Here is a 27,784-nt window from a genome sequence, read left to right as displayed (position 1 = left end):
TTGGCCGGGATAGGCCGTCATTGTAAATAAGAATTTGTTCTTAACTGACTTGCCTAGTTAAACAAAGGTTAAATAACCTCCATCAAACCTCCCACTGTACCAGGCAGCTATTGTTTAAACCTACTACACTGAGAGGTAGAGAGTGCATAAATTTTTGACACAACTCAATGCTGAGAATCTGCCCAAACTCCTGAACGCACCCTAAACCCTTTGTAGCTGCTAGACACTGCCAGGCAGTGAGTCGCATACAAACATCATTAATACAGGGGTCTGTCTATTCGCTTTGAACTCTGTATATTCGCTTTGCCTTGCGTCCCAAATGGCACCCTACTTAGTGCACTACCTTTGACACAGACCCAACAAGCTCTGGTCAAAGTAGTGCACTATGTAGGGAATAGGGTTCCAGTTGGGATGTAACCTGTTCTGTTTTTGTCTTCCCACAAAACTCAAGACTGTTCTTTTTCCTGAGCATAGCCGGCGTAGTTGATTAGGTAACACTTTATAATAATGTTCATTAATAAACTATTTGATAAACTATTAATAAGTACGTAGTGTAAGCCCCATTGAATAATCATTTATTAATACATGTATATGAACACGGCTTATAAATAGATAACAAATGTCTCGTTAAAGTTACTATAAAGTTTTACTGCAAACTATTCTACTGTACAAATAAGATGTGGCCTATTTGTATTCTATGGGATATAATCACTAGATTTTGAAGTAGCCAGTATTTTGTTTTCGTATCGTTTGTGTTCAGATGCTGTATGTAGACGCCTGACCCCTGACATTTAAAAGTCACTGAACTTCAGTTTGCTGGAGAACAGACAGGGCAAAAGGTAGCCTAGCGTTTAGAGCGTTGGGCCAGTATCCGAAAGGTGGCAGGTTCGAATACAAGGTGACAAGGTGAAAAATGTGTTGATGTGCTCTTGAGCAAGGCACTTAACCTTAATTTGCTCCAGTGGCGCTATACTACTATGGCTGACCCTGTAAAACAACACATTTCACCACCTATCCGGTGTATGTGGCAATAAAAATAAAAAATCCCCCCAGCAGCAAAATCAATATTTTTGTCCAAGGTCTAAAGAGTAGTCATTTAGGCTCCTGTAACATTGCCCTGGAAAGGAATAGGAGAAGAATTGTCATTTAAAAAGTCATTTCTCCCGTAATTTACAATGTTCCTGAGATGAACCATGCATCAGGGCTCAGTCACAGCTAAGTGCACAGGAGATTGATGGTGTATACCAACCCTGTCCTCAAACCACAAAATAGTTGATTGAAGCTGAACTCGTCTGGAGGGGAACTGATCAGATAGAGGTTACGTGCCAAATGGACCCTATTCCCTAATATAGTGTGCTACTTTTGACCAGGGCCAATAGGGCTCTATATAGGGGATAGTGTGGCATTAAGGGACGCAACCAGAGACTAGACCTAAGGGAGTGTGCTGTCCTGTCCATATCTCATTAGTCATTACACACAATGGATGTTTGTCTTCATCTGATTAGATTAGATTTTTGTCTACAAAATAGTCTAGTCTAAAGGGAGGATGACTGGCAGATGGATGATTTAGTAAAAAGGTAATGCACCATAATGAAACGAAAATGTCAATTTCCTTAATGCAGATGTAGATAGATTAACTTTATTCTCAATTCAAGTTTTGCCTTTTGTCTTGTCTAATTTCAATGTGTTTATTGTTGTTTTCAATTGATCCCGTAGATCAATCAATGTTAAAGACTGCCTTTCTTTCGTAGCTAGGTTCTGAAGTAAATTTGGCTTGTATTAACCTGGCTAATGCGTTTTATCCATGATCCAAACCTCCCGCCCTCCATTTCTCTCTGCAGGACGCTTGGCTATAAGAACCGCTATCTCAGGGTCCCTGATGGCCACTTTTGGATCGAGGGGGACCATCACGGCCACAGTCTGGACAGCAACAGCTTTGGACCGGTAAGCCACTTTTCTGCTCAGTCCTCTACTACTCAATGGGAATGGCACATGCCAGAGCCTTATACTTGGATATAAAAGACTTATATTTGCATATAAAAGCCTTATATTTGTATATAAGTATAAGGCTTTGGCCCATGCCATTGAAAAGCAAAGCACAGCTTGTCTGAGTCGTGTCCAGCTGCTCCACATTTGAACTCCAACAATGGGGCCTAAAAAGACCCTGGGAGTCCTTAAAAGGAAAATAATTGAATAGCCATGCGTTGGAGAACAAACCTGGGTTCTAAATTTGTCATTTTTGTGCTGCTTATTAAGACAAAGTTGTTCCCTTAGAGGAAAGAAACTCTGAACAGTTTCTCCATTATGGCAGGTAGGTACAGTCAGTGCTATTAATCTCTGGCAGGCCTCATTGGGCATGTGGGCCCGGCAGCCTCTCCTGCCTGTGGAGAAAGAAGGCTTAGCGTATTTCATTGTTGTATTTCCCATACATATCCTCATCCTTGTCGGGCAATAACAAATGTGTCTTGATAAGGGTCTGAAAGTAGTGACGAGGAGTGAGTGATCGGGCAGCGAGGCGCTCTGTGCCTTTTGGGTTTTGACAAAGTATTTCAGGGAGCTGTCATTGGATGGAGGAAGGAAGCAGCAGAGCCGAGTAGAGGCCAGGGAATTATCTATCTGTAGCATTCCAATCCTATAAAGAAACAACTTTGTACTTGACATTTAACTGGGTCAGCTGCTGGTTTGTGGAGGGATTTATTTTCTGAAGTTGGTTTTTGATGGTTCCATGTCAGTCAGTACTCTCTCTGTTGCTGGATCTGAACTTTGAATTATTTGGATAGAGTTTGGGTGGATTGGGGATGATTTTGTGGATGACATTATTGTAAGCAGTTTATCGGCCATGAACAGAATACTATAAGGGAACAGTTAATTTAAGGAAACAGTTTCCTCAACCCATTGTCTTATTATACCTAATTTCCCGTTGGATCTACAAGCCCTCTGTAATGGTTATATGGTTACTTCTTATGTAGGCCTATACAGTGCGGTACTGTATGTATGCACTATGACCACTATTAGCTTATGCCTGCACGCTTATTAGGCCATCTCACCACCTCAATAAGAAATGCATTGGTCATACTGACATTGTCATTTGTGTTGTTTCCCAGTGCAGGCATGTGTGGCACGTTTTAAACGCATGAAAGCCATTGAGGGCATTGCAAAAACAGAGTTTTTATCCTAAACCAAATTGTTTAAATGACTAAATAATTTAACAGTGCACCAGAGGGGTATATAGACAGATGTGCCCAGGCTTTTCTGAAATTAGCTAGCTTCAGTTAGCTTCACATTCCAGCTCAGGCTTCATCTATATTACGACGGTGGATATTGCTCATTCGCCTGCCGCTAACTCTAGCAGGCTTGTAACTGTGCGTGCATATCGCACGCAGTGTTGCCAACCCCTCAGTAAGGAAAGTAGCTATTGGCTGTCCTACAATTCGCTTGAAGTCGCTAAATGACGTCATCACCTAATTTGCATAATTGACCATGTGCATGTAATTGTGATGGACGCTGTAGGAGAGAGGAATAACGTCGTGGGAGAGACAAAAAAGTGAGTAAAAAACACCCTAAATATGTTTAGAACTACAAATGAATTATTATTATTATTCCTCTCTCCTACAGCGTCCATCACAATTATATGCACATGGCCAATTATGCAAATTAGGTGATGATGTCATTTAGCAACTTTTAGGACTGCCAATAGCTACTTTCCTTACTGAGGAGTTGGCAACACTGCCCAGGTGCAGCTTAGTTCTAAATCATTTGTTGACATTGAAATGACCTGTATCTGGCTAAAAGGTGAGCCACTTTCGTGGTACTTGTTATCCCGAGTTGAACTCAAGAGTTGACCAAAGTTACTTTGCTAACTCCTCAAACCAGGTACGTAATATACTTCTGTGGTACTTGCTACTGTGATTCCTGAAATGCAGAGCCTGTTGGAGTATTTTTAGAATCCGAAATTATACTTTTGTTACATTGTTTGCTAGCTCAGCTGATTAGCTAGCTAGCTAGCTCTCGGTCTCATTGACCACCAAATGTTGCTAGCGCTAGCTAGCCACTTGAAATGCAAGTTAGCTAGCTAAGTTAGCCATGTTATGAATACAACTCCCATCTGCTGTCATCATCAGGATACGATTTGAGCACACTAGTTAGCTAAAAGTGGTTAGTAGCTTTGACTGCATGCTGACAGTGAATTCAGAGCCCTTCAGTGGTTAGCCACACTACAAACATAATTTTCCCATGTCCCCATGAAGCAATTGTAATAACAATCCACCACAACATACTGAGAGTTTCCTGATTAGCAAAGGGTAGTCTGTGTTTGATTTAATTGTGTATTAAAAACACAGTTAGAGTTCATTGTGAGGGGATTTCGCTAGTGGTTGAATAGGGAATTGGACTTCCCGGGAAAATGTTGTCCGGGGGGGCCTCCCGAGTGGCACAGTGGTCTAAGGCACTGCATCTCAGTGCTAGCTGTGCCACTAGAGATTCTGGGTTCGGTCGCAGCTGGCCGCGGCCGGGAAACCCATGGGGCGGCACACAATTGGCCCAGTGTCGTCCGGGTTAGGGGAGGGTTTGGCCTCCAGGGACATCCTTGTCCCATCGCACACTAGAGACTCCTGTGGCGGGCCGGGCACAGTGCACGCTGACACGGTCGCCAGGGTGCACGGTGTTTCCAGGTTAAGTGGACATTGTGTCAAGAAGCAGTGCGGGTACGGCTTGGTTGGGTTGTGTTTTGGAGGACGCACAGCTCTCTACCTTTGCCTCTCTCGAATCCATACAGGAGTTGCAGCGATGAGACAAGTATGTAACTACCAATTGGATACCAAGAAATTGGGGAGAAAATGGTAAAAAAAAAAAAAAAAAAATTCCGATGTTGAAACAGTAACCAAGGGCTTCTGGGCTTAACGAACGGTCCATTTTATAATGTACAGTGCCTTCAGAAAGTATGCACACCTCTTGACCTTTTTCCACAGTTTCTTGTGTTACAAGGTGAGATTTAATTGTCATTTTTTGTCAACGATCTACATAAAATACTATAGCTGTGTTCAAATACCCATACTACATATTTTTTTTCATTTTTTCTTTTATTTAACCTTTATTTAACTAGGCAAGTCAGTTAAGAACTAGGCTACCTGCAGCCCAGTATATGCTACATACTATATATTATAGAGGTCGACCTAATCGGCATGGCCGATTAATTCGGGACGATTTCAAGTTTTCATAACAATCGGTAATTGGCCGATTACATTGCAAACCACGAGGAGACTATGTGGCAGGCTGTGACCACCTGTTACGCGAGTGCAGCAAGGAGCCAAGGTAAGTTGCTAGCTAGAATTAAACTTATCTTATAAAAAACAATCAATCTTAACATAATCACTAGTTAACTACACATGGTTGATGATATTACTAGTTTAACTAGCTTGTCCTGCGTTGCCTATAATCAATGCGGTGCCTGTTAATTTATCATCGAATCACAGCCTACTTCGCCAAACAGGTGATGATTTAACAAGCGCATTCGCGAAAAAAGCACAATCGTTGCACCAATGAACCTAACCATAAACATCAATGCCTTGCTTAAAATCAATACACAAGTATCTTTTTTTAAACCTGCATATTTAGTTAAAAGAAATTCATGTTAGCAGGCAATATTAACCAGGGAAATTGTGTTGCTTCTCTTGCGTTCAGTGCAAGCAGAGTCAGGGTATATGCAGCAGTTTTGGCCGCCTGGCTCGTTGCGAACTGTGTGTACCATTTCTTCCTAACAAAGACCGTAATTAATTTGCCAGAATTTTACATAATTATGACATAACATTGACGGTTGTGCAATATAACAGCAATATTTAGACATAGGGTTGCCACCCGTTCGATAAAATACGGAACGGTTCCGTATTTCACTGAAAGAATAAATGTTTTGTTTTCGAAATGATAGTTTCCGGATTTGACCATATTAATGACCTAAGGCTCGTATTTCTGTGTGTTTATTATATTATAATGAAGTCTATGATTTGATATTTGATAGAGCAGTCTGACTGAGCGGTGGTAGGCAGCAGCAGGCTTATAATCATTCATTCAAACAGCACTTTCCTGCATTTGCCAGCAGTTCTTAGCACAGCGCTGTTTATGACTTCAAGCCTCCCGAGATTAGGCTGGCAATACTAAAGTGCCTATAAGAATATCCAATAATCAAAGGTAGATGAAATATAAATGGTATAGAGAGAAATAGTCCTATAATTCCTATAATAACTACAACCTAAAACTTCTTAACTGGGAATATTGAAGACTCATGTTAAAAGGAACCACCAGCTTTCATATGTTCTCATGTTCTGAGCAAGGAACTTAAACGTTAGCTTTTTTACATGGTAAATATTGCACTTTTACTTTCTTCTCCAACACTTTATTTTTGCATTATTTAAATCAAATTGAACATGTTTCATTATTTATTTGAGACTAAATAGATTTTATTTATGTATTATATTAAGTTAAAATAAAAGTGCTCATTGTTCATTTAGTATTGTTGTAATTGTCATTATTACAAATATATATATATATATATAACGGCCGATTAATCGGTATCGGCTTTTTTTGGTCCTCCAATAATCGGTATCGGCGTTGAAAAATCATATTTGGTCGACCTCTACTTTGTATGCATCTCTGTTTGTGGAGTAAAGGTGGTCTACAGTTTTCTTCCCTCTGGTTGCACATGTGACATGCTGGTAGAAATGGGGTAAAACGGATTTAAGTTTGCCTGCATTAAAGACCCTGGCCACTAGGAGCGCCACTTCTGGATTAGCATTTTCTTGTTTGCTTAGGGCTTTATACAGCTCGTTGAGTGCGATCTTAGTGCCAGCATCAGTTTGTGGTGGTAAATAGACGGCTACAAAGAATACAGATGAGAACTCTTGGTAGATAATGTGGTCTACAGCTTATCATGAGGTACTCTACCTCAGGCGAGTAACACCTCGAGACTACTTTAATATTAGACATTGCGCACCAGCAGGCATTGACAAATACACCCCCGCCCCTCGTCTTACCAGACATAGTTGCTCTGTCCTGCCGGTGCAGGGAAAACCCAGCCAGCTCTATATTATCCATGTCGTCGTTCAGCCACGACTCGGTGAAACATAAGATGTTCCCGTTTTTAATGCCCTGTTGGTAGGATAGTCTCGACTGTAGATCGAGTTTGTTTTCCAGTGATTGCCAATAGAATGGATGGTAGTGGCAATTTACTCACTTATCTCCGAATCCTGACCTTCTCCCTCTGTATCTCCGCCTTTTCTTCACGCGAATGACGGGGATTTATTCTGATGTCAATTTTCGTGGTATCCAATCGCTAGTAATTACTATCTTGTCTCATCGCTACAACTCCCGTACGGGCTCGGGAGAGACGAAGGTCGAAAGCCACGCGTCCTCCGAAGCACAACCCAACCAAGCCGCACTGCTTCTTAACACAGCGCGCCTCCAACCCGGAAGCCAGCCGCACCAATGTGTCGGAGGAAACACCGTGCACCTGGCCCCCTTGGTTAGCGCGCACTGCGCCCGGCCCGCCACAGGAGTCGCTGGAGCGCGATGAGACAAGGATATCCCTACCGGCCAAACCCTCCCTAACCCGGACGACGCTAGCCCAATTGTGCGTCGCCCCACGAACCTCCCGGTCGCGGCCGGCTGCGACAGAGCCTGGGCGCGAACCCAGAGACTCTGGTGGCGCAGCTAGCACTGCGATGCAGTGCCCTAGACCACTGTGCCACCTGGGAGGCCCACGGTAGCAGCAACTTTATGTACAAAATAAGTTGAACAATGTGAAAAAATGTAACAAAATAGAACAGTTGGTTAGGGGCCCATAAAACGGCAGCCGTTATAGGGTATTGTGTGTAGGCTTGTGACCAAAAAATCTCAATTGAATCCATTTTAAATTCAGGCTGTAACACAACACAATGTGGAACAAGTGAAGGGGTGTGAATACTTTCTGAAGGCATAAAAATATATATTTTTGGGTGAAATGTAAATCCTGTCTTGATTTACATTTCACAGAAAGTGTGTTCCACTGACGTGAAAGGTTCTTTGTTACTAAAATATACGTGGAACAACCAGAGGAAGAAATGTTCCAAATTTCTGTTGTGTTGACTTAATTTGATATGGGTGCTCTGAACCTTGTTTTGCTCCTAAATATAATTATATTTCTCACTAGGAAGTGAATTAACATGCCTCTCAGTAAAGCGCTTACCTGCCACTCCCTCGCTTTCTTTCTTTCTCTCTCTTCTATCCCTCTCTTCCTCTGTCTCTTCTGTCCCTCTTTCTTCTCTCTCTCCAACCCCCCCTTCTTCTCTTTCTCTCCCCCCTCTCTCTTTTTTCTCTCTCTCCAATCCCCCCCCCCCCCCTCTCTCTTTCTCTCGCTCTCTCTCTTTCGCTTTGTAATTTATACTTGTCTAAAACCCCATAGGCTCTTTGGGCTCCCTGGAGAGCCAGGTGCTGTATAAAGTGCTGCGTGAGATGAAGTCGCTGAGTGAGCTGTCAGGTTGGATAGACCTAAACAAATATCACAGTCATACCTTTTGCCAAAATCAGATTATGTCTTGTAGCTTGAAATATGCTGAATGCCTGAAATGGCGTTCAACGGTTGCTTTGCATACAGGTTTTGGGAGTACAAACAACAAAAATAAATGTAACTTTATTGTATTGCGGGGCTTCAATGTCTTACTCTTTTCCAAGTCACAGATTTCTCAGCGGCATTTGAAATGACATCTAAAAAGCAAGCATATTCGTCGTCCAGATCAAGTCAATAAATGGCATAGGGGTTATCACCCACCCAACAACAGCAATAAGCTTGTGAGTTGTGTACCAAATCCATTCCTATATGACAACCTTTAGTGGCTCTTTTCTTACTCCCAGTCTCTAAACTAAGCCTTCTGAGGAAGGAGGGAGAAGTGTTGGTATCCTGGAGCCATTTGTCAGATACTCCTGATGTCTTCAAGGCCGTAGCACTCATTTCTCTTGTGTGAGGGACCGAGTGGACAAGCTAGTTTAGCCTTCTACGCTCCCTCGCCTCACTCCCACAGCCTTGAAATGTTATTTGAAGATTATATTGTGTATTTATGAAAGCCTTGGCATCTGTCTCCAGTCCTTTGTGTGTCGTTTTTTTTTTTATGCAACTAAACACCTTGCTTTTGTCTTTCTATATCATTATCCCAAAATGGCTGATTGATACAGTGCCTTCAGAAAGTATTCATACCCCTTGACTTATTCCTCATTTTGTTGTCTTACAGCCTGAATTCAAAATGGATTAAATAGATAAACACAAATTTAGAAATGTTTGCGAGTTAATTGAAAATGGGGAATTGGGATTCCTGGGAAAATGTTGTCAGAGGTTGCAACAGTAACCAAGGGGGTCGGGCTTAGTGAGGGGTCTCTCTCTCCCCTCTTTCTCTTCTCTCCCCTCTATTTCCCTGCTCTCTCTCTCTCGCGCTCCCGTCTGTCCTCTCTTATTCCTCCCTCTGCTCTCTCCCGTCCGTCCTCTTATTCCTCCCTCATTTACCCTCTCTCTCCTTCTTCCCTCTGTCCCCATGTCATCTCTCTCTCCCTCCTCTCACCCACCTTTGTCTGTTGACTCTCTCCCCTCCTTCATCACCCTCTCCCTCCCTCCTTCACCCTATCCATTTCTTTCTCCCCCTCCCTCACTCTCCCCCTTGTCTCCCTCCTCCCCCCTCCATTCTCTCTCCTTCATTCCCTCCCTCCCTGTCTTCTCATTTCTATCCTCTTTCCCACCTCCAAAGACAGGATATTGACACAGGCAGACAGGCAACACAGACAGACAGACATAAACACATACAGTATTAAGTCACCCCCCCCCCCAAAATGGAGCAATATCTCCTTCTGAATTAATTCTAACAAGGCTCTTGGTTTCTAGACTGCAAGACCATTGTATCCAATGGAGGTAAAGAATGCTTAAAATGCTTTTGCGTCGATTGACTTCAAATTTTATTTGGCGGGTCATGCCGGTCCCTCGGTCTGCAGGAAGAGAATGAAGCACCATGTTGAGGATGAATTAAGCCATTTCCTGTTGCCGCAGTAAGCTGAACCTCAACACAGGAGAGCATCCGTATAAGGTCACGATGGGTTGTGTGGAAGGACGGTTAGCTAGCTCAATTGCAGTCCACAGGGGGCGTCATGGTTATGTGAGGGCTGTAGGTAATTATTTCCAATGGAAAAAAGGCCTTGTTCTCTGTGGGACCTAGTTTTCACTTTGAAGAGTTGAAATTGGTTGACACTCATCATTTCCCATTGACTGGAAATGTATTGACATACGGATCAAGCCTGTGACCCTCATATTTTCCCATTGAATGCAATGGATTGACGTAAGTGTCAATTGGTTGAAACTCATATTTTCCCATTGAATGCAATGGATTGACGTAAGTGTCAATTGGTTGAAACTCCTATTTTCCCATTGAATGCAGTGTAGGGAAACGTTTTGAATGGACATATGCCTACAGGAGGAATCAGCAAACTCAGTCACGCACACCCCTGTAAATGCACCCGTCAATCAAAGCCGCCGGCGTGTGTCAGACACAAGCAAATATTTCTCCTTTCCTTAAAAATGTGCTTTAAAACAATCTAGGCCTACCTTATGTTTTCAAGAAAGTAGGCTACAATATAATGAATCGACAAGTAAGGTATGAAGGGGATGGTTTATACTATGAAGATTAAATTGACTATCATTCAAATAGAACCAAGTAAAAGCAACATGTCCATAGCCTATTTATCAGTGACACTGATTACTGAGGGGGGAGGGTGTTGGAAAGATTGTTCAAGTACTGTGAGGAACTATTACAATTTGAATGGATGTTTAAAAAAAAAAAAAAATTATATATATGTATAAACGGACTTCGTTGACTTACTGCACTGTGTGATGTGAAGGAAAGAAATGACTGAAGCCCGGCTCATTAGACCAACGACATGGGCACTTTCCTACATTTTGACATTTGTGAGAAGCAGGCCAGGTGCTTCTGTGTGTGCTCAGGCGCGAGTGCACTCCATCAACATTAACAGGGCAGATAAACCAGACCCATTGCTCACATGGAGCGTGTAAATGATGGTATGAAATAAACCGAGACTTGTTTCTCACAAGTGTCTCAGGTTGTGAACTCTGCAAACAATGTTTCCACTCCCGAGAATGCGAATGGTATGGGACTGTAATTAATACATGCATTAAGAGAAATGAATGTAACCAAATGACAGGGAATAATGGTCAATTGTCTGTTTTACAAATGGTTGGCTACGGCATGGACATTCATAAAAGTTCATTGCGAGCCGACACTGTATAGCCTAGGCTACTGTTTTACTTTGCAGGGATAGGAGGGTAGTGTACCGGCTGGGCCTGATCAGCGTTGATTAGTGTATGCAGTCTGTATCAAATTATACTATGCCAGGTTTGAGAGAATTGTCCATTTGACAGAACATTAGTGCATTATAGGCCTCAGAGCCTGAACAACCTTGTCAACTGCTGTTTATACATAATTAATCAATAGTCAGACACATCCAACCTTTTTAAAGACCAATTTATTTATTTGCTATCAAGCAATGAAAACATGCATTGTATAAAATCAAGTTTTTACTGAAATGCCACAGCCTATAGCGCTCTACACCCCAGTGCATCTAGCGATTAGCTGCTCAAGCATCAAAGGACAGTTGGAGAGAGGAGGCGATGTAGGAAGTTTCATAGACAGACTAAGTTACCAAAACAATTTAATCATTAAACACTCCTGCTATTAGGAAACGTTTTTTTTTTTTTATCCTAAAATTAATGTAGGTAGGCCTATTTTTAAAGGGGTTTGACAGTTATTTTATAATCATGATGGTCTTCATCCACAACCATCAGTTACTAGATAATTCAGTCACAGCCCCAGTGCCACCCAGCGCAGCAGCAGCCCAGCAGGGTGATGGAAGGGAGATCTCCCCCCCCCTTCAGTCTCTGGCTGGGTGCCATTTGGGACACGACCTTTGTCTCTTCTTGCCTCCTCGCCTCTCCTCTGTGGAATTGAAGTGTTTATGCTGGCTGCTGTGAGGGGAAATTACACTCTGATCCCCAGGCCAGGGCTCAACTCTAAAGCTCTCCTCTCACAATGTGCTGCTGCAAGGGGAGATGACTTGATTTACACTGAACAAAAATATAAATGCAACAATTTAAGAAGATTTTACTATTACAGTTCATATAAGGAATCAATCAACGGAAATAAATTACTTAGGCCCAAATGTATGGATTTCACATGACTGGGAATACAGATATGCATCTGTTGGTCACGGATACCTTTTTTTTTTAAAGTAGGGACGTGGATAAAAAAAAGTCTCTGGTGTGACCACCATTTGCCTCATGCAGCGCGGCACATCACCTTCGCATAGACTTGATCAGGCTGTTGATTGTGGTCTGTGGAATGTTGCCTCACTCCTCTTCAATTGCTGTGCGAAGTTTCTGAATATTTGTATTTATTTATTTCACCTTTATTTATATTGGCGGGAACTGGAACACACTGTCGTACACGTCGATCCAGAGCATCCCAAACCTGCTCAATGGGTGACAATGTCTGGTGAAGCTTCCAGGAATTGTGTACAGATCCTTGCGACAAGGGGCAGTGCATTTTCATGCTGAAACGTGAGGTGATGGCGGCGGATCAATAGCACGACAACGGGCCTCAGGATCTCGCCACGGTATCTCTGTGCATTTAAATTGCCATCGATAAAATGCAATGGTGTTTGTTGTCCGTAGCTTATGCCTGCCCATACCATAACCCCACCATCACCATGAAGCACTCTGTTCACAACGTTGACATCAGCAAACCACTCGCCCACACGACGCCATAGCTGCTGTCTGACATATATGTGCAAACTGTTCTGAACTGGGAAGCAGAAACCGGGATCCATCCGTGAAGAGCACACTTCTGTGGAGTTCCTGGGCTGGCGATGTGGAGTTCCTGGGCTGGCTTGGTTACACATGGTTTGCGGTTGTGAGGCCGGTTGGACTTACTGCCAAATTCTCTAAAATAACATCGGAGGCTGCTCATGGCAGAGAAATTATTAGATTCTCTGGCAACAGCTCTGGTGGACATTCCTACAGTCAGCATGCCAATTACACGCTCCTTCAAAACTTGAGACATTTGTGGCATAGTGTTGTGACAAAACTGCACATTTTAGAGTGGCCTTTTATTGTTCCCAGCACAAGGTGCACCTGTGTAATGATCATGCTGTTTAATCAGCTTCTTAAAATGCCACACCTGTCAGGTGGATGGATGATCTTGGCAAAGGAGATATTCTCACTAACGGGGATGTAAACAAATTTATACACAAAATTTGAAAGAAATCAGCTTTTTGTACATATGTTAAATGTATAGCGTCTTTTTATTTCAGCTAATGAAGCATGTGACCAACACTTTACATGTTGCGTTTATATTTCTGTTCAGTGTATTAGGGGAATATTGACGGAAGGTTCTGTAATGGAATGGCACTGTACTGGATCTCTGTCTGTTGTATATTATGTCTGGTAGTACAATATATTTGGAAATACTGACCAAATTGATTTCATTATTTTTCTGTGCCAATACCCGGGAATGAAGCATGGGGACCAAATTGATTTTTAATGGAATATTACTTAATCTATTTATCAGCCAGGAACTAGTGTAGTTCAATTGAAGTAGAGAAGAAGAATATACGAATCCATTAATTTCATTGTATTTCAATCTTGACATGCCAGAATTAAGGTATTGTATTGGTAGTTTAAATGTTTTTTTCAATTATCCATGGCCAGAGGGCCTATGTTGTGTTGACATCACCCCCCAGGACATGTATTACCAAGGGAGCCAATCAGAAAGGCCTCCTCCTCTATCTGAGTCTGAAAAGGCACCCTATATCGTAGTGTGCTATTTAGGGAATAGGGTGCCATTTCGTACTCACTGAGCAAGCCCAGAGGCATGAGCCAAACTCAGCCTTACCTTCAAGAAGGACAGAATAATTGTGTTTCTCGTTTGTAAACAACAGGCCTTTTGAAAGATAAGCTTCATTAATAGCAGTTGATATTGGTCCGTGTGTTTTGTGCTAACCGCTTAATTGACATAGACGTGATTGTCTGGGATAACAATAACTAACCTTTGCAGTCGGTCCAACATTTGTTGGTTTTAATGTGCATATTAAAGTTTATTATATTAAAGTTTATTATTACATATTAAAGTTTATTTAACTTATGTCGTGACGTCACAGCTAAAAAATAATTCAATAAATTCCTTTTTTATTTTTTTTATTAGAATCATTTTTATTAGAATCAGTTTCCATGTTATATTTGTCTTGAAAAAGAAGACCAGCACACTTCACAATGGACAAGTTTCGTCCATCAAGCCTTCTGCAGCCATGTTATTAACACCATGGAACTGCCCCTTTATTCTAATGATCACTTAGAATGAGCGATAGTATCATAGTTCTTTGACCAGGGTCTTCTCCTCCCTCTTCCTCTCCGCAGGTGTCTCTGGGGTTGGTCCACGGCCGTGCCTCCCACATCATCTGGCCACCCAATCGGTGGCAGAGGATCGAGCCGTCCCTCCCCCCTGAGCGGAAGCCCTTGTTGAACTGGCACGGGGACACAACAGAGGAGGAGGACTGAGGAGAGGCTCATGGCTCTATACATACTGTACCTACCTACACTCTCTCTCTCTCTCTGTCATACAGTACATGTGAAAATGTCATAATCCTTTGATGTGGCACAGTTATTATATCTCTTTGTTGTTGAGAAGCTGAATATGTCAATGGATCAGATACCCATTACCCATACAGTTGCGGCCAAATATATTGGCACCCTTACACTTTTCTTAAATAATTGCCTATTTCTTCTACAATAAGTTGAAAAATGAAAAATAAAGTTTGGTCTCCACACCTTGTTTTTGGGATATTCAACATTGCAGAACCTATTTTATTTTTGTAAATATAAGTTTAACATTTTTATTTAAAAAATAAAGACCAATGGCATGGACACAATTATTGGCACCCCGGAGCTAGTACTTGGTTGCACAGCCTTTGTCCAAGATAACAGCCAAGAAATGCTTCTTGTAGCCATCATGAGCTTGCTGCACATTTCTACTGTTTTCACCTCTCGCCATATGTTATGGATGTGATTCAGATCTGGACTCTTCACTGGCCACTCCAGAACAGATTGAACCCTGAACCTTTCCAGGGTTATTTCTATGTATGTTTGGGGTTGTTGTCCTACTGTGGAAGACAGTTTTTGGACACTGGGTTGAACATTGCACTCCAAAACACCCTTGATAATCTGCTGATTTCATGTCTTGCACACATTCAAGGCGCCCAGTACCAGAGGCAGCAAAGCAACCCCACATCATTATTGAACCTCCTCCATAATTGATTTTAGTCGTTGGTAAACATAGGAAGACCCCACTGCTGAAGGAGACAAGTAAGCCTGATTGAACTTCTCAAAAACCCACCTAAACAAGGCTAACTCCTGGGGGGTAATGCTCTGTGGACCAATGAAACAAAATTGGAGTTCTTTGGCAATACAGATCAGCGTTTGGTATACTGGCCTCCAATGAAGCATTCAATGAAAAAAGAACCCTCCCTACAGTGAAAGATAAGGGAGGTTTGATAATGCTGTGGTGTTGCTTTGCTGGTACTGGGGACCTTGACCGTGCACAATGACATGAAATCAGCAGATGATCAGGTTTGTTGTGGTCCAACCCAGTGTCCAAAAGCTGGGTCTCCATTGAAGGTTGTGTCTTCCAGCAGGACAATGACCCCAAATGCACATCAAAAAGCACCTGGGAATGGTTAAGAAGAGATTTTGGACTGTTCTGGAGTGGCCAGCGAAGAATACAGATCTGAATTACATCCAAAAGCTACAGCGAGGTCCAATATGGCGAGCTGTTGGTAAAGGGCACCCATCAAATATTGAATAATTACAGCAGTTTGCTTCTGAAAATTGCTAGTAGAAAGGTACAGAAAGCTCATTGATGGTTACAAGAAGTGTGTGTCTACAGTTATCTTGGCCAAAGGTTGTGCAAGTACTAGCTACAAAATGCCAATTATTTTGTCCATGCCATTTGTCTTTGTTTTCTACATTAAAATTGTAAATTGTATGTTTACAAAAATAAAATAGTTCTGCAATATTGAAAATCTAATAAGTTGACAAAACATTTTTTTTTATGTCAACTTATTTTAGAAGAAATAGGGAATTATTTAAGAAAAGTATGAAACTGGCCAATTGTAAAAATAAATAATAATAATTAAAAAAACATTTTGCAACCATGTTATGTGAACAACTGAACGCTGAGATATATATGTGTGTTGTGTTATCAGAATTTCAGACTAGTGCAGTACCATGTTATTAAATGTATGGAAAGATTCAACTAAAACTGGCTGGGCTTTGAAGGAGCCTGTGGCATGAAAGGCTGATTGAAACTACCTGGATTTATAGATTGAACAGTTGAAGTCAGAAGTTTACATACACTTAGGTTGGAGTCATTAAAACTCGTTTTTCAACCACTCCACAAATGTCTTGTTAATAAACTATAGTTTTGGCAAGTCGGTTATTAGTAATTTTTTCAACAATTGTTTACAAACAGATTATTTCACTGTATTACAATTCCAGTGGGTCAGAAGTTTACATACATTAAGTTGACTGTGCCTTTAAACAGCTTGGAAAATTCCAGAAAATAATGTCATGGCTTTAGAAGCTTCTAATTGGCTAATTGACTTAATTTGAGTCAATTGGAGCTGTACCTGTGGATGTATTTCAAGGCCTACCTTCAGACTCAGTGCCTCTTTGCTTGATATCAAGGGAAAATCAAATGAAATCAGCCAAGACCTTGGGAGCAATTTCCAAATGCCTGAAGGTACCACGTTCATCTGTACAAATAAAAGTATGCCAGTATAAACACCATGGGACCACGCAGCCATCATACCGCTCAGGAAGGAGACACGTTCTGTCTCCTAGAGATGTACGTACTTTGGTGCGAAAGTGCAAATCAATCCCAGAACAACAGCAAAGGGCCTTGTGAAGATGCTGGAGGAAACAGGTACAAAAGTATCTATATCCACAGTAAAACGAGTCCTATATCGACATAACCTGAAAGGCCGCTCAGCAAGGAAGAAGCCACTGCTCCAAAACCGCCATAAGAGCCAGACTACGGTTTGCAACTGCACATGGGGACAAAGACTGTACTTTTTGGAGAAATGTCCTCTGGTCTGATGAAACAAAAATGGAACTGTTTGGCCATAGTGACCATCGTTATGTTTAGAGGAAAAAGGGTGAGGCTTGCATGCCGAAGAACATCATCCCAACCGTGAAGCGGGGGTGGCAGCATCATGTTGTGGGGGTGCTTTGCTGCAGGAGGGACTGGTGCACTTCACAAAATAGATGGCATCATGAGGCAGGAAAATTATGTGGATATATTGAAGCAACATCTCAAGACATCAGTCAGGAAGTTAAAGCTTGGTCACAAATGGGTCTTCCAAATGGACAATGACCCCAAGCATACTTCCAAAGTTGTGGCAAAATGGCATAAGGACCACAAAGTCAAGGTATTGGAGTGGCCATCACAAAGCCCTGACCTCAATCCTATAGAGAATTTGTGGGCAGAACTGAAAAAGCGTGTGCGAGCAAGGAGGCCTACAAACCTGACTCAGTTACACCAGCTCTGTCAAGAGGAATGGGCCAAAATTCACCCAACTTATTGTGGGAAGCGTGTGGAAGGCTACCCAAGTAGCCAAGTTAAACAATTTAAAGGCAATGCTACCAAATACTAATTGAGTGTATGTAAACTTCTGACCCACTGGGAATGGAATGAAAGAAATAAAATCTGAAATAAATAATTCTCTCTATTATTCAGACATTTCATTCTTAAAATAAAGTGGTGATCCTAACTGACCTAAAACAGGAAATTTTTACTAGGATTAAATGACCGGAATTGTGAAAAACTGAGTTTAAATATATTTGGCTAAGGTGTATGTAAACTTCCGACTTCATATTTGATAATTACTTGAAACATGGCCTACATCAGTGATGTGCAGTGAAGTTATCATCAAAGCCAGATTTACTCAGAAATGAACCTTGATGATGCCCAAGTTCACCATACAGCAGATAGCTCCAACAACCAGAGTTGTTAGGCTATTAACCGAAATTGACAAATATTTCCACCATATATAAATAACAATGTAGCCAAGATACACAAGCGATAGCGGCATATTTCATATCATCTGACAAAATGACACAGTGTGTGTGTCAGCTCAGCCATAGCATCCACAGTTATAACTGATATGTGGCACTAAAATACCAATATGGACACATTTCATCAGAATAATTTGCACCGCGAACTTCATAGCCTTTCACAATGGATTTACAATTCTTCCAATGCACAGGTAAACACACACACACACATAATGAAACTGTGAAATATTATTACACACATATATAATCAATAAGGTTGCAATTCAATTTCCATATCAACAATCGAAATGACTGATAAATGCAGTTCAAAACTTGTGTCTCATCAAAACGAAATTCAAGCTTGATAAATCGAATGCATCATTCGGATGTTGTTTGTAAATCCAAACCATACAGCTAGACCGCTTTAGGAAATTCAATGCACATACTAAAGACACTAAAGTATAGGCAATGGTCGATGAAAATCTTTCGCTCATATGATAGCCTACAGGTTAACTCCATGGTGCTGAATGGACAGCAGCCCTATTCTCTTTTTCATTCAACAGTAGCCTAACCCATGGAAAAATATTAAAAAGAGGCCTACTTGTAAAATGTACATCAGGGTGAACCTCTCGGTGACAGCGTTGAAGTCTTTATTCCTTTTGAGTTTGAAAAGTCTCAGTTGACATGAGGGCCTAGGATGGCGCAGTTGTACTTCCCCAAAACTCCCAATACATAATCCACCAAGGCCGCAGCTTGTTTGTCATCGCACACATCATCATACCAAAAACGCCTCCTTGACTTCGCTTTTTGACCACAATGCAAAATCATAAAGATCTGGCCTTTGTTTGTAGTATCTAGTAGTTGTCTCATCTACTGCAACAAATGTGGCTGCATTAATCTCATCTTCAATGTAATTTCGAATCACATCCCTGACTGCTTCAATGAAATCATACTGTGTTCTTATTGATGTACCTGGGAACACAGTGGAAGTCTCAAGTGTCTAGCTAACCTTTTGCCTTTTTCAGCAAAGGTATCCAATAACTCTACATAGTTGCCACGATTACATGAGCTTGTACTCGCATCATTACCACAAAATGCTAATTCTTGTTTCCCTAGGTAGCATGTTACTGTAATAAGGTCCTTCAAAATCTCAGTTTTCCCCAGCAAACAGAGGAGGTCCTGAGGACATTCTCTGGGGGATCTTTGTGTAGTTCCTTGTAAGTTACTAGGACGTCACTGAGGGCCATGTCAGGACATTCTTAGTCCTTAGGACATTGCGTGATGGTCCCAAGAAACCTTTTTTAATTTCCCGGTTTGTCCCGAGACATTTTTAAGACGTTCTTGGGACGTTGTGTCATGGTCCCCTAGAGATTTTGTCTAGTTACCGGTTTGTCCCGGGGAGGTTTTTAGCACGTTCTTTGGACGTGGTGTCATGGTCCCCTGAACATTCTTAGGATGTTGTCATGGTCCCCTGGAGGTTTTTGTCACGTGATGGTCCCAGGTTTTCCAAATCATTATAAATCAGGTAATGAAATGGTATGTGGGTTTTAAGGTAAGTGGTATGCTGTTCAACTAAAATAATGTACAAATCTTTAATCAAGGACAATATGATTACATTTGGCATGATCACTTAGTACTGTCTTTTCCATATGACCCCATCTGGGACTTGAACTCATAACTTCTGTATTTGGGTTATGCTGATCTTTCACAAAGTCTGTACAATTTCAGAAGTCCACTACACACTACAATACATCTCTGCACAGATGGCAAAAGAATGCCATGTGCACTGCTATTTTTGTTATCAGTTAATCAAACTTCGTAGGATAAATAAAGGAGGCATATAAGCAGACAATGAAAGTTCTTACAATATTAGATGACATTACTCTAAAACAGGCTATAGGCTACATGTGCATCACCAGGTCAGAACAGTAGGCTAAGTTGTGAGGGGGAAAGGGAACACATTATTAGGGTGAGGCACATGGGCTTCTAACAGCTTACTACACAACATACACATATGTATACTGTAGCAAAGAAAGTAATACTATCTCCCTGGCATATTACATCATTTATGCAGCAGCATACAAGACATTTTTGGACTCACATTTGTGCTGTGCTCACTTGAACAGGAAGGTGGCACGGTGGTCCTTGTAGACAAATTCATGAAACCTTGTCATCTAAGTCTGGTATTCTCTAGATTTATGGTGCTTTCAAGACAACTGGGAACTCTGGGAAAAACAAGGTTGAATCATGACGTCAGTGATCTTCAGGTCGGAGCTCTAGAAAGAGGCCTTTTTCCGACTTGGTATTCCGAGTTGGATGACCGTTCAAAACGTATTTTCCCAGTCAGAGCTCGTTTTTTTCCCGAGTTCACAGTTGTCTTGAACTCACTGTATCCTGAGATTTCCCAGTTCAGAGTTTCCAGTTGTTTTGAACATGGCAAAAGTCATGCTGGATTGACAGAAGGGCCAATGTATTCAACCTTTTCTGGCCCATGGTGTTGCTTGTGAATTTTAACCCCTTTAAGCTTTGAAAAGACACCCTTAATCAATCAAATGTATTTATAAAGCCCTTTTTACATCAGCAGATGTCACAAAGTGCTATACAGATACCCAGCCTAAAACCTCAAACATCAAGTAATGCAGATGTAGAAGCACCCTCTCCACCGAATAGCAGGCAAGGGAAGCAAAATAGGGATTACTTTGCAATGCTTGCAGTTAGCCACTGATTCCTTCCAAACCAATCATTGTTTAATTTAGTTTTCCACCTCATGTAATGTTTATGTTCAATGGCCGATGAGTACCGATACGTTGTATCTATAATTTCTCTTCATATGACAAGGATTGAAAAGTATTTGCCAGTAGGTTGTCGATGTGATTTATGATGATTGTCTAGCTAATATTTTGAAAGTAGATTTAACGTTATTTGGCGTCATTTTATCTGTGGCCAATGACCTTGAGCCTTCTTGGATGGGCACTTCTAATGTAAATATATGGCAGCACCCAAGGTGACTGGAACTTTTTACTTTAGTGCCTTGTTGCAAACATGATGCATGTTTTGGAATATTTTAGGCTTCCCTGGTCTTTGTGGTTGAATCTGTGTTTGAAATTCACTGCTCGACTGAGGGACCTTACAGTTAAAGTGCATTCGGAAAGTATTCAGACCCCTTGATTTTTTTCTACATTTAGTTACGTTACAGCCTTATTCTAAAATGGATTAAAACGTTTTTTTCCCTCAATCTACACACAATACCCCCAATTTTTTTTTTTTAAACAGGTTTAGAAATGTGTGCAAATGTATTAAAAATAAAAAACGTATATCACATTTACATACATATTCAGACCCTTTACTCAGTACTTTGTTGAAGCACCTTTGGCAGCGATTACAGCCTTGAGTCTTCTTGAGTATGACGCTACCATCTTGGCACACCTGTATTTGAGGAGTTTCTCCAATTTTTCTCTGCAGATCCTCTTAAGCTCTGTCAGGTTGGATGGGGAGTGTCGCTGCACAGCTATTTTCAGGTCTCCAGAGATGTTTGATCGGGTTCAAGTCCGGGCTCTGGCTGGGCCACTCAAGGACATTCAGAAACTTGTCCCGAAGCCACTCATGCGTTGTCTTGGCTGTGTGCTTAAGGTCGTTGTCCTGTTGGAAGGTGAACCTTCGCCCCAGTCTGATCACTCTGGAGCAGGTTTTCATCAAGGATCTCTCTGTGTAGTACTTTGCTCCATTCATCTTTCCCTCAATCCTTTCCAGTCTCCCAATCCCTACCACTGAAAAACATCCCACAGCATGATGCTGCCACCAACCCGCTTCACCGTAGGGATGGTGCCAGGTTTCCTCCAGACGTGACGCTTGGCATTCAGGCAAAATAGTTCAATCTTGGTTTCGTCAGACCAGAGCATCTTGTTTCTCATGGTCTGAGAGTCTTTAGGTGCCTTTTGGCAAACTCCAAGCGGGCTGTCATGTGCCTTTTACTGAGGAGTGGTTTCCATCTGGCCACTACCATAAAGGCCTGATTAGTGGAGTGCTGCAGAGATGGTTGTCCTTCTGGAAGGTTCTCCCAACTCCACAGAGGAACTCTGGAGCTCTGTCAGAGTGACGATCGGGTTCTTGGTCACCTCCCTGACCAAGGCCTTTCTCCTCCGATTGCTTAGTTTGGCTGGGGGGCCAGCTCTAGGAAGAGTGTTGGTGGTTCCAAACTTCTTCCATTTAAGAATGATGGAAGCCACTGGGTTCTTGGGGACCTTCAATGCTGCAGAAATGTGTTGGTAGCCTTCCCCAGGTCTTTGATGGACTTGGCAAAAGTAACAAGGGGTGATGTGTAATGAAACTAGGTTGTCAATGCCCTGGTTAAAATGTATGATTATTTTTGCAAACATCAGGTGACAAACCAAGAACTGGAGATACACTTCCATGGGATCATGACAATGTCCGAAGAACATTCAGGGGACCCTGACACAACATCCCAAGAAAGTACTAAAAACGTCTTCGGGGGACGTTCCCAAGACAAACCGGAAACTAGACAAAACCATGACACAACGTCCTGACGACTTCAGGCCACCATTTCGTGACGTCCCGGGGACATCCTAACGACTCATTATTGTTTGCAGGGTAGTTCCCTCTAAGTTCCCACGAAATCACGGAGGACCATGTCTAAACCTTTTTTAGGATGTTCTCAGGACTTTCATTTTACTAGTTCTTAGGATGTCGTGTGATGTTCCCATGGTAATGTTCTCTGGGGATCTTTTTTCTAGTTTCCGGTTTGTTCCGGGGACTTCCCCGAAGACACTTTTAGAATGTTCTTGTAACGTTGCGCCATGGTTCCCTGGGTGTCTCGTCTAGTTCCCGGTGTGTCCCGGTGTGTCCCGGGGACATCCCTGAGGCTGTTTAAGACGTTCTTGGGACGTTGTGTCACTGTCCCCTGGAGGTTTTTTCTAGTTCCCGGTTTGTCCTGGGGACGTCCCAGAGGATGGCTTTTCATAACACCTTTTTCATAACATATTTTTTCATTCGATTAGCACAGGGTAAGCATTGCCTACCCTGACTGTATGTCAATGTCCTACAGTACACGTTTAAAGCTGTACAGTACATTCTAAGTGCAATTCCAGATGAAGTTGAAATCAGCATGGCGTTTAAGTGTATTCTGTGGAATCAGTGATGTGCTTCACATTTCCATATCATAAAACTCATGTCATATACAGTGTCAACGTTTATGATCACTATGTTTGATGTACAGTTACAAGATGACATGGCTTCATACCCTGGGTTGTTCTGAACAGAATGTGCCTAAGCTTGTCTATTGTGAAGAAACGGCACGCACCTCAATGCACTCATGACTCCTTTCGATGTGCACCAAAACTATAATCTGTGTAATATCGTATTTTATAACTTAGCTAGTCATGTTAGCAATAGAACACGCTTTCAATTGATGCCCACAAGCCCCAGATTGAGAGTTATAATGGACCGTTTTTGGATTACGTGAACAACAGTAATTGTATGATGGCGGGGATGCAGGGTTGTGTTCCAAACAAAACTACAAGTGTGTTTGCTCTAGTTCCCCCAACGGCACAGCTATGAGAGCTCAAAAAAAGCACCTTATAGTTGACGACTCTTCTTTGAGTCGTAAAAGTGCATTGAAATTACTGTGCAGAGGTGTGGCGCCACTTGGAGACACCAGTTAGTCCTCTCACTTAAACCCTTGTAAATTATTTGTCTTATGTTGCACCTACCCCACATGTTCCAGGAATATTCTTATCATGTTACTGAATGTATCCAGAGTATTTTCAGATGTTGTCATCATCAAATGCAGCGAAAAGTACAGTAATTCTAAAATGCTAATAAAATCAACAGTGTAATGTTTGGCTTCAGTCGTGTGTCAGGTGAACTGTGTCCTCACCTTTGGTATAATAATTGTCCCATAATCTCCAAACAGTTCCCTTTCAATTGCTACCACTACCATAGTTATGCATATGCTTTTCAAATTTCTTCTGTAAGAAACATTTCAATTTAGCCCTATCCGTGTAGGCCAATTCCCACGAGTGTAAAGGGTTCATTTCCAACATACCAGTAAATCTTAAAAAGGCACACTCAACAAGATGACGCCGTCATACTCAGAGGGGCATCCTACTTACGGAAAACAATATTAGCAAATTGTGTTTTGACATTTTTGTTGGCTGCTGTAAGTAGGAAGTCGACCCCAGTTGTGTATCTATGATGATGTAGTTTTGCTGGGTGTACCTTTTAACATTTTTACGTGACAATGCTGTTATGCTGACATGATGATGATTGTGTACTTCCAGCGGATCTTAACTTGCTTCATGTGAGTAGGCTGTTTTCTTATGCGAGAACTCATCACGAGCGTGCTTTCTTTAGTAGGAGACGCTACTCCAATCCCCTCTAGAAACTGCTGATCCATGTTGAGTCCTCCACATGACACATTTGTTCAAACTCGTAATTTGACTTCAATAGACTGAAACAGAGAATGAGGAAGTTCACTACTGAGATTTTATTGAAGCATTTGGGAGCCAGAAACTCTTCTTCTGGTAAATGTAGCAAATTGAGCAGTGTGGTTGTTGACTGTGGGATGGGAACAGCTGTGTCAGTCTGGCATGAGAGAGAATCAGTTGAGGTGTCTTCTGCCCGTCCACTGATTCAACACACACACTCAATGCTGTGATGATAAAATATGCATAATTAATCAGAGAATCATATTTGAATAGTCTGAAATGTAATACTGTTAGATTTCCAGTCCCAAGACCTTCATTTTCTGTAAACGCATGCAAACACAAGCATTTGTGTGCACACCAATGGCATAACAAATTGTCCCAATACTTGTTTATAATGAACACATTTGAGATTGTGTCTACCATATTTCATTGCATTAGCTAAGAAGGAATATTCAAGATGTTGCTTGTAACTACAGTCCGAGGATTAAAGCATCTCTGAAATGTTGAATTATTACTGGCATCTACCAAGTTTACAAGACGCTGAAAAGGCTGACCTCTTAATACATTTATATTCCGTTACCTTGCCAACAAACCATGCACGCTGCAGCTGCTAAGATACTCTGGTCCTCTTGTTGAGATATGCCCTTATTTAGGCACGCAACCAACTGACTCAGACTCCAAGCAATGGAGTTCTTTGGAAGAACATCTTAGCAAACACTGCACAGAGAGAGGCCCATCCTTCTGCTGTCAGTGGATGGAGAGAGAGAGAGCGGCCTCCTTCAGACTTAGTCTTATCCACAATTTATGGCTTGTTCAGGATGTGTTGTCTTGCTTGGAAATACATTAAATTATACGAAGGGAAATGTTATGCGTGGAGTGATTTAAGAATTCTGACAATGGTATATTCCGAGCTTATAGGCCCATCAGTCAGCCATATGTCAGTATGACGTTACTGCGCCCCAGTTCCCCCCGCTTATTAGTGTGTTATTGCTCATGTTGTCTATTTTCACTGTTCCTTAGTCCACCGAGGGTGACATTACAATATAATATTGTACCTACAATAGTATTACCTTACACCAAGGTGCTACTGCCAATCTTAAAGTAAGAATACCTTGCTAACAATAACAGAGATGAGTCATTGCCAGACCCTGAACGTTACATAGAGCAGAAGGGAATAAAAATCCTCCATTTCAATGTCATGTGTTCATACATATTGCAATAGTTTTTGCCCTGGTATTGCCCTCTGTCGGTTTTCCCTACTCTGTAATGAATTCTTGAGGCAGTCTGTGACGTGCCATGCCTCATTTGGCCGCTTGATTGGTGGTCTCTTTGTTAAGGTCTTGACCAGTTTGAAATGCAATTATGATCAATCGGAGCACGGTCCAGGGTCACTACAGCACTTTGGGGCTCTTACCTTGCCTCAGAATGTCTTAGCCACACCCCCTCCACCCCTTCTCCTCCCTACCCCCATACTCCGAAGGCGTTTGGGTGATCAAAAGGCGTATAATCTGGCCCAGTAATAGATATTAAACAGTGAGTGGCTGCTGAAAGAACCTTCCCTCACTCGTGAGGGCTTCCGAGTGGCGCAGCGGTCTAAGGCACTGCATCTCAGTGCTAGAGGCGTCACTACAGAACCTGGTTAGATTCCAGGCTGTATCACAACCGGCCGTGATCGGGAGTCCCATAGGGTGGCGCACAATTGGCCCAGCGTCGTCTGGGTTAGGGTTTGTCCGAGGTAGGCCGTCATTTTAAATAAGAATTTGTTCTTAACTGACTTGCCAGTTAAATAAAAAACAAAGAATAAAGGAGGCTAGGAGCAGAGCGATTGTCTCTTTGACTTTAAATTAACCCTGCCGTGATGGTTTTTGCCCACGGTACTCCTTCATAAAGGCTGCAGAAGGTCAAAGCAGCAGAAGCAACCAAAATCCTTTATATCATGTTTGATACCTAACAAGTGGTCTAACCCCTAATGATGAGTAGGAGTGTTCACTGTGAGACATTCATACTGTGTTGTTTACAGCGCTACGGGACTTTGGGCGTCGCGGAAGAGGGCGGCAGATGTGTGTTTAAAAGCATGGAATAAATTTGCCCTGGGCTCACGCTGATATAATAACCCAGAGAGTTCCTCTCACTAGTCTATTCTGGGATAATTGTATATGGTTAGTCAGTGTGAGCATTCAGCAGCCATTAACCTGCTATTTCTGATTCTCATCAACACTTCACACCAAGCAGGAGATCAGGGTAGAAGTCAGTCTAAAAGCAAAAGTTACAATTTTAAGTTGTTTTTTTTATTCGACGGTCATAGAGACTGGTCAGTAGAATGTTAACGAACATTCAAGTCTTTAAAAATCTGAAAGAATAATTAGACCTTTAAAACATGAATCATTAGCCGATAACAATCATAAGTGCAATAGTATTCAAGCTCAGCATCTCTAGGTGCATTTTATTCACATTCATCATGAACTGCCCTGAAGCTGTATTGGTTGACCTTCATCTACATTTTTGGTGGTCTATCTATGTCCCCTTCACCTCCGGTTCTTGCCTTTACTGCCAACCTGCCAGCTTAGTGGAGTCTGCCAATAGCACAGTCAGTGTAGTCAGCTCAGCCATACCCATTGAGACTGTGTCTGTGCCTCGACCTACAGTGGGGAGAACAAGTATTTGATACACTGATGATTTTGCAGGTTTTCCTACTTACAAAGCATGTAGAGGTCTGTAATTTTTATCATAGGTACACTTCAACTGTGAGAGACGGAATCTAAAACAAAAATCCAGAAAATCACATTGTATGATTTTTAAGTAATTAATTTGCATTTTATTGCATGACATAAGTATTTGATACATCAGAAAAGCAGAACTTAATATTTGGTACAGAAACCTTAGTTTGCAATTACAGAGATCATACGTTTCCTGTAGTTCTTGACCAGGTTTGCACACACTGCAGCAGGGATTTTGGCCCACTCCTCCATACAGACCTTCTCCAGATCCTTCAGGTTTCGGGGCTGTCGCTGGGCAATACGGACTTTCGGCTCCCTCCAAAGATTTTCTATTGGGTTCAGGTCTGGAGACTGGCTAGGCCACTCCAGGACCTTGAGATGCTTCTTACGGAGCCACTCCTTAGTTGCCCTGGCTGTGTGTTTCGGGTCGTTGTCATGCTGGA

At 41.9% G+C, this 27,784-nt stretch overlaps 1 protein-coding gene across 4 annotated transcripts in view; it reads left to right on the top strand.

Moving 5' to 3' along the window:
• Window positions 1–27,784, top strand: part of LOC139540067 (mitochondrial inner membrane protease subunit 2-like) — a 176,636-nt gene that overhangs the window by 131,951 nt on the left and 16,901 nt on the right. For 2 of the 4 annotated variants that reach the window (XM_071343612.1, XM_071343613.1), the window contains 2 exons: window positions 1,842–1,944; window positions 14,489–16,557. In XM_071343612.1, the coding sequence (XP_071199713.1) occupies window positions 1,842–1,944; window positions 14,489–14,629 (244 nt within the window). In that variant the 3' untranslated portion in view covers window positions 14,630–16,557. Of the gene's footprint in view, window positions 1–1,841; window positions 1,945–14,488; window positions 16,558–27,784 lie in introns of those variants that run through there. The other 2 variants (XM_071343614.1, XM_071343615.1) reach the window with 1 other exon arrangement.

Source organism: Salvelinus alpinus, chromosome 15 (genome assembly GCF_045679555.1).
Source record: "Salvelinus alpinus chromosome 15, SLU_Salpinus.1, whole genome shotgun sequence".
Taxonomy (NCBI): domain Eukaryota; kingdom Metazoa; phylum Chordata; class Actinopteri; order Salmoniformes; family Salmonidae; genus Salvelinus; species Salvelinus alpinus.
This window is presented reverse-complemented; position numbering and strand designations above follow the sequence as displayed.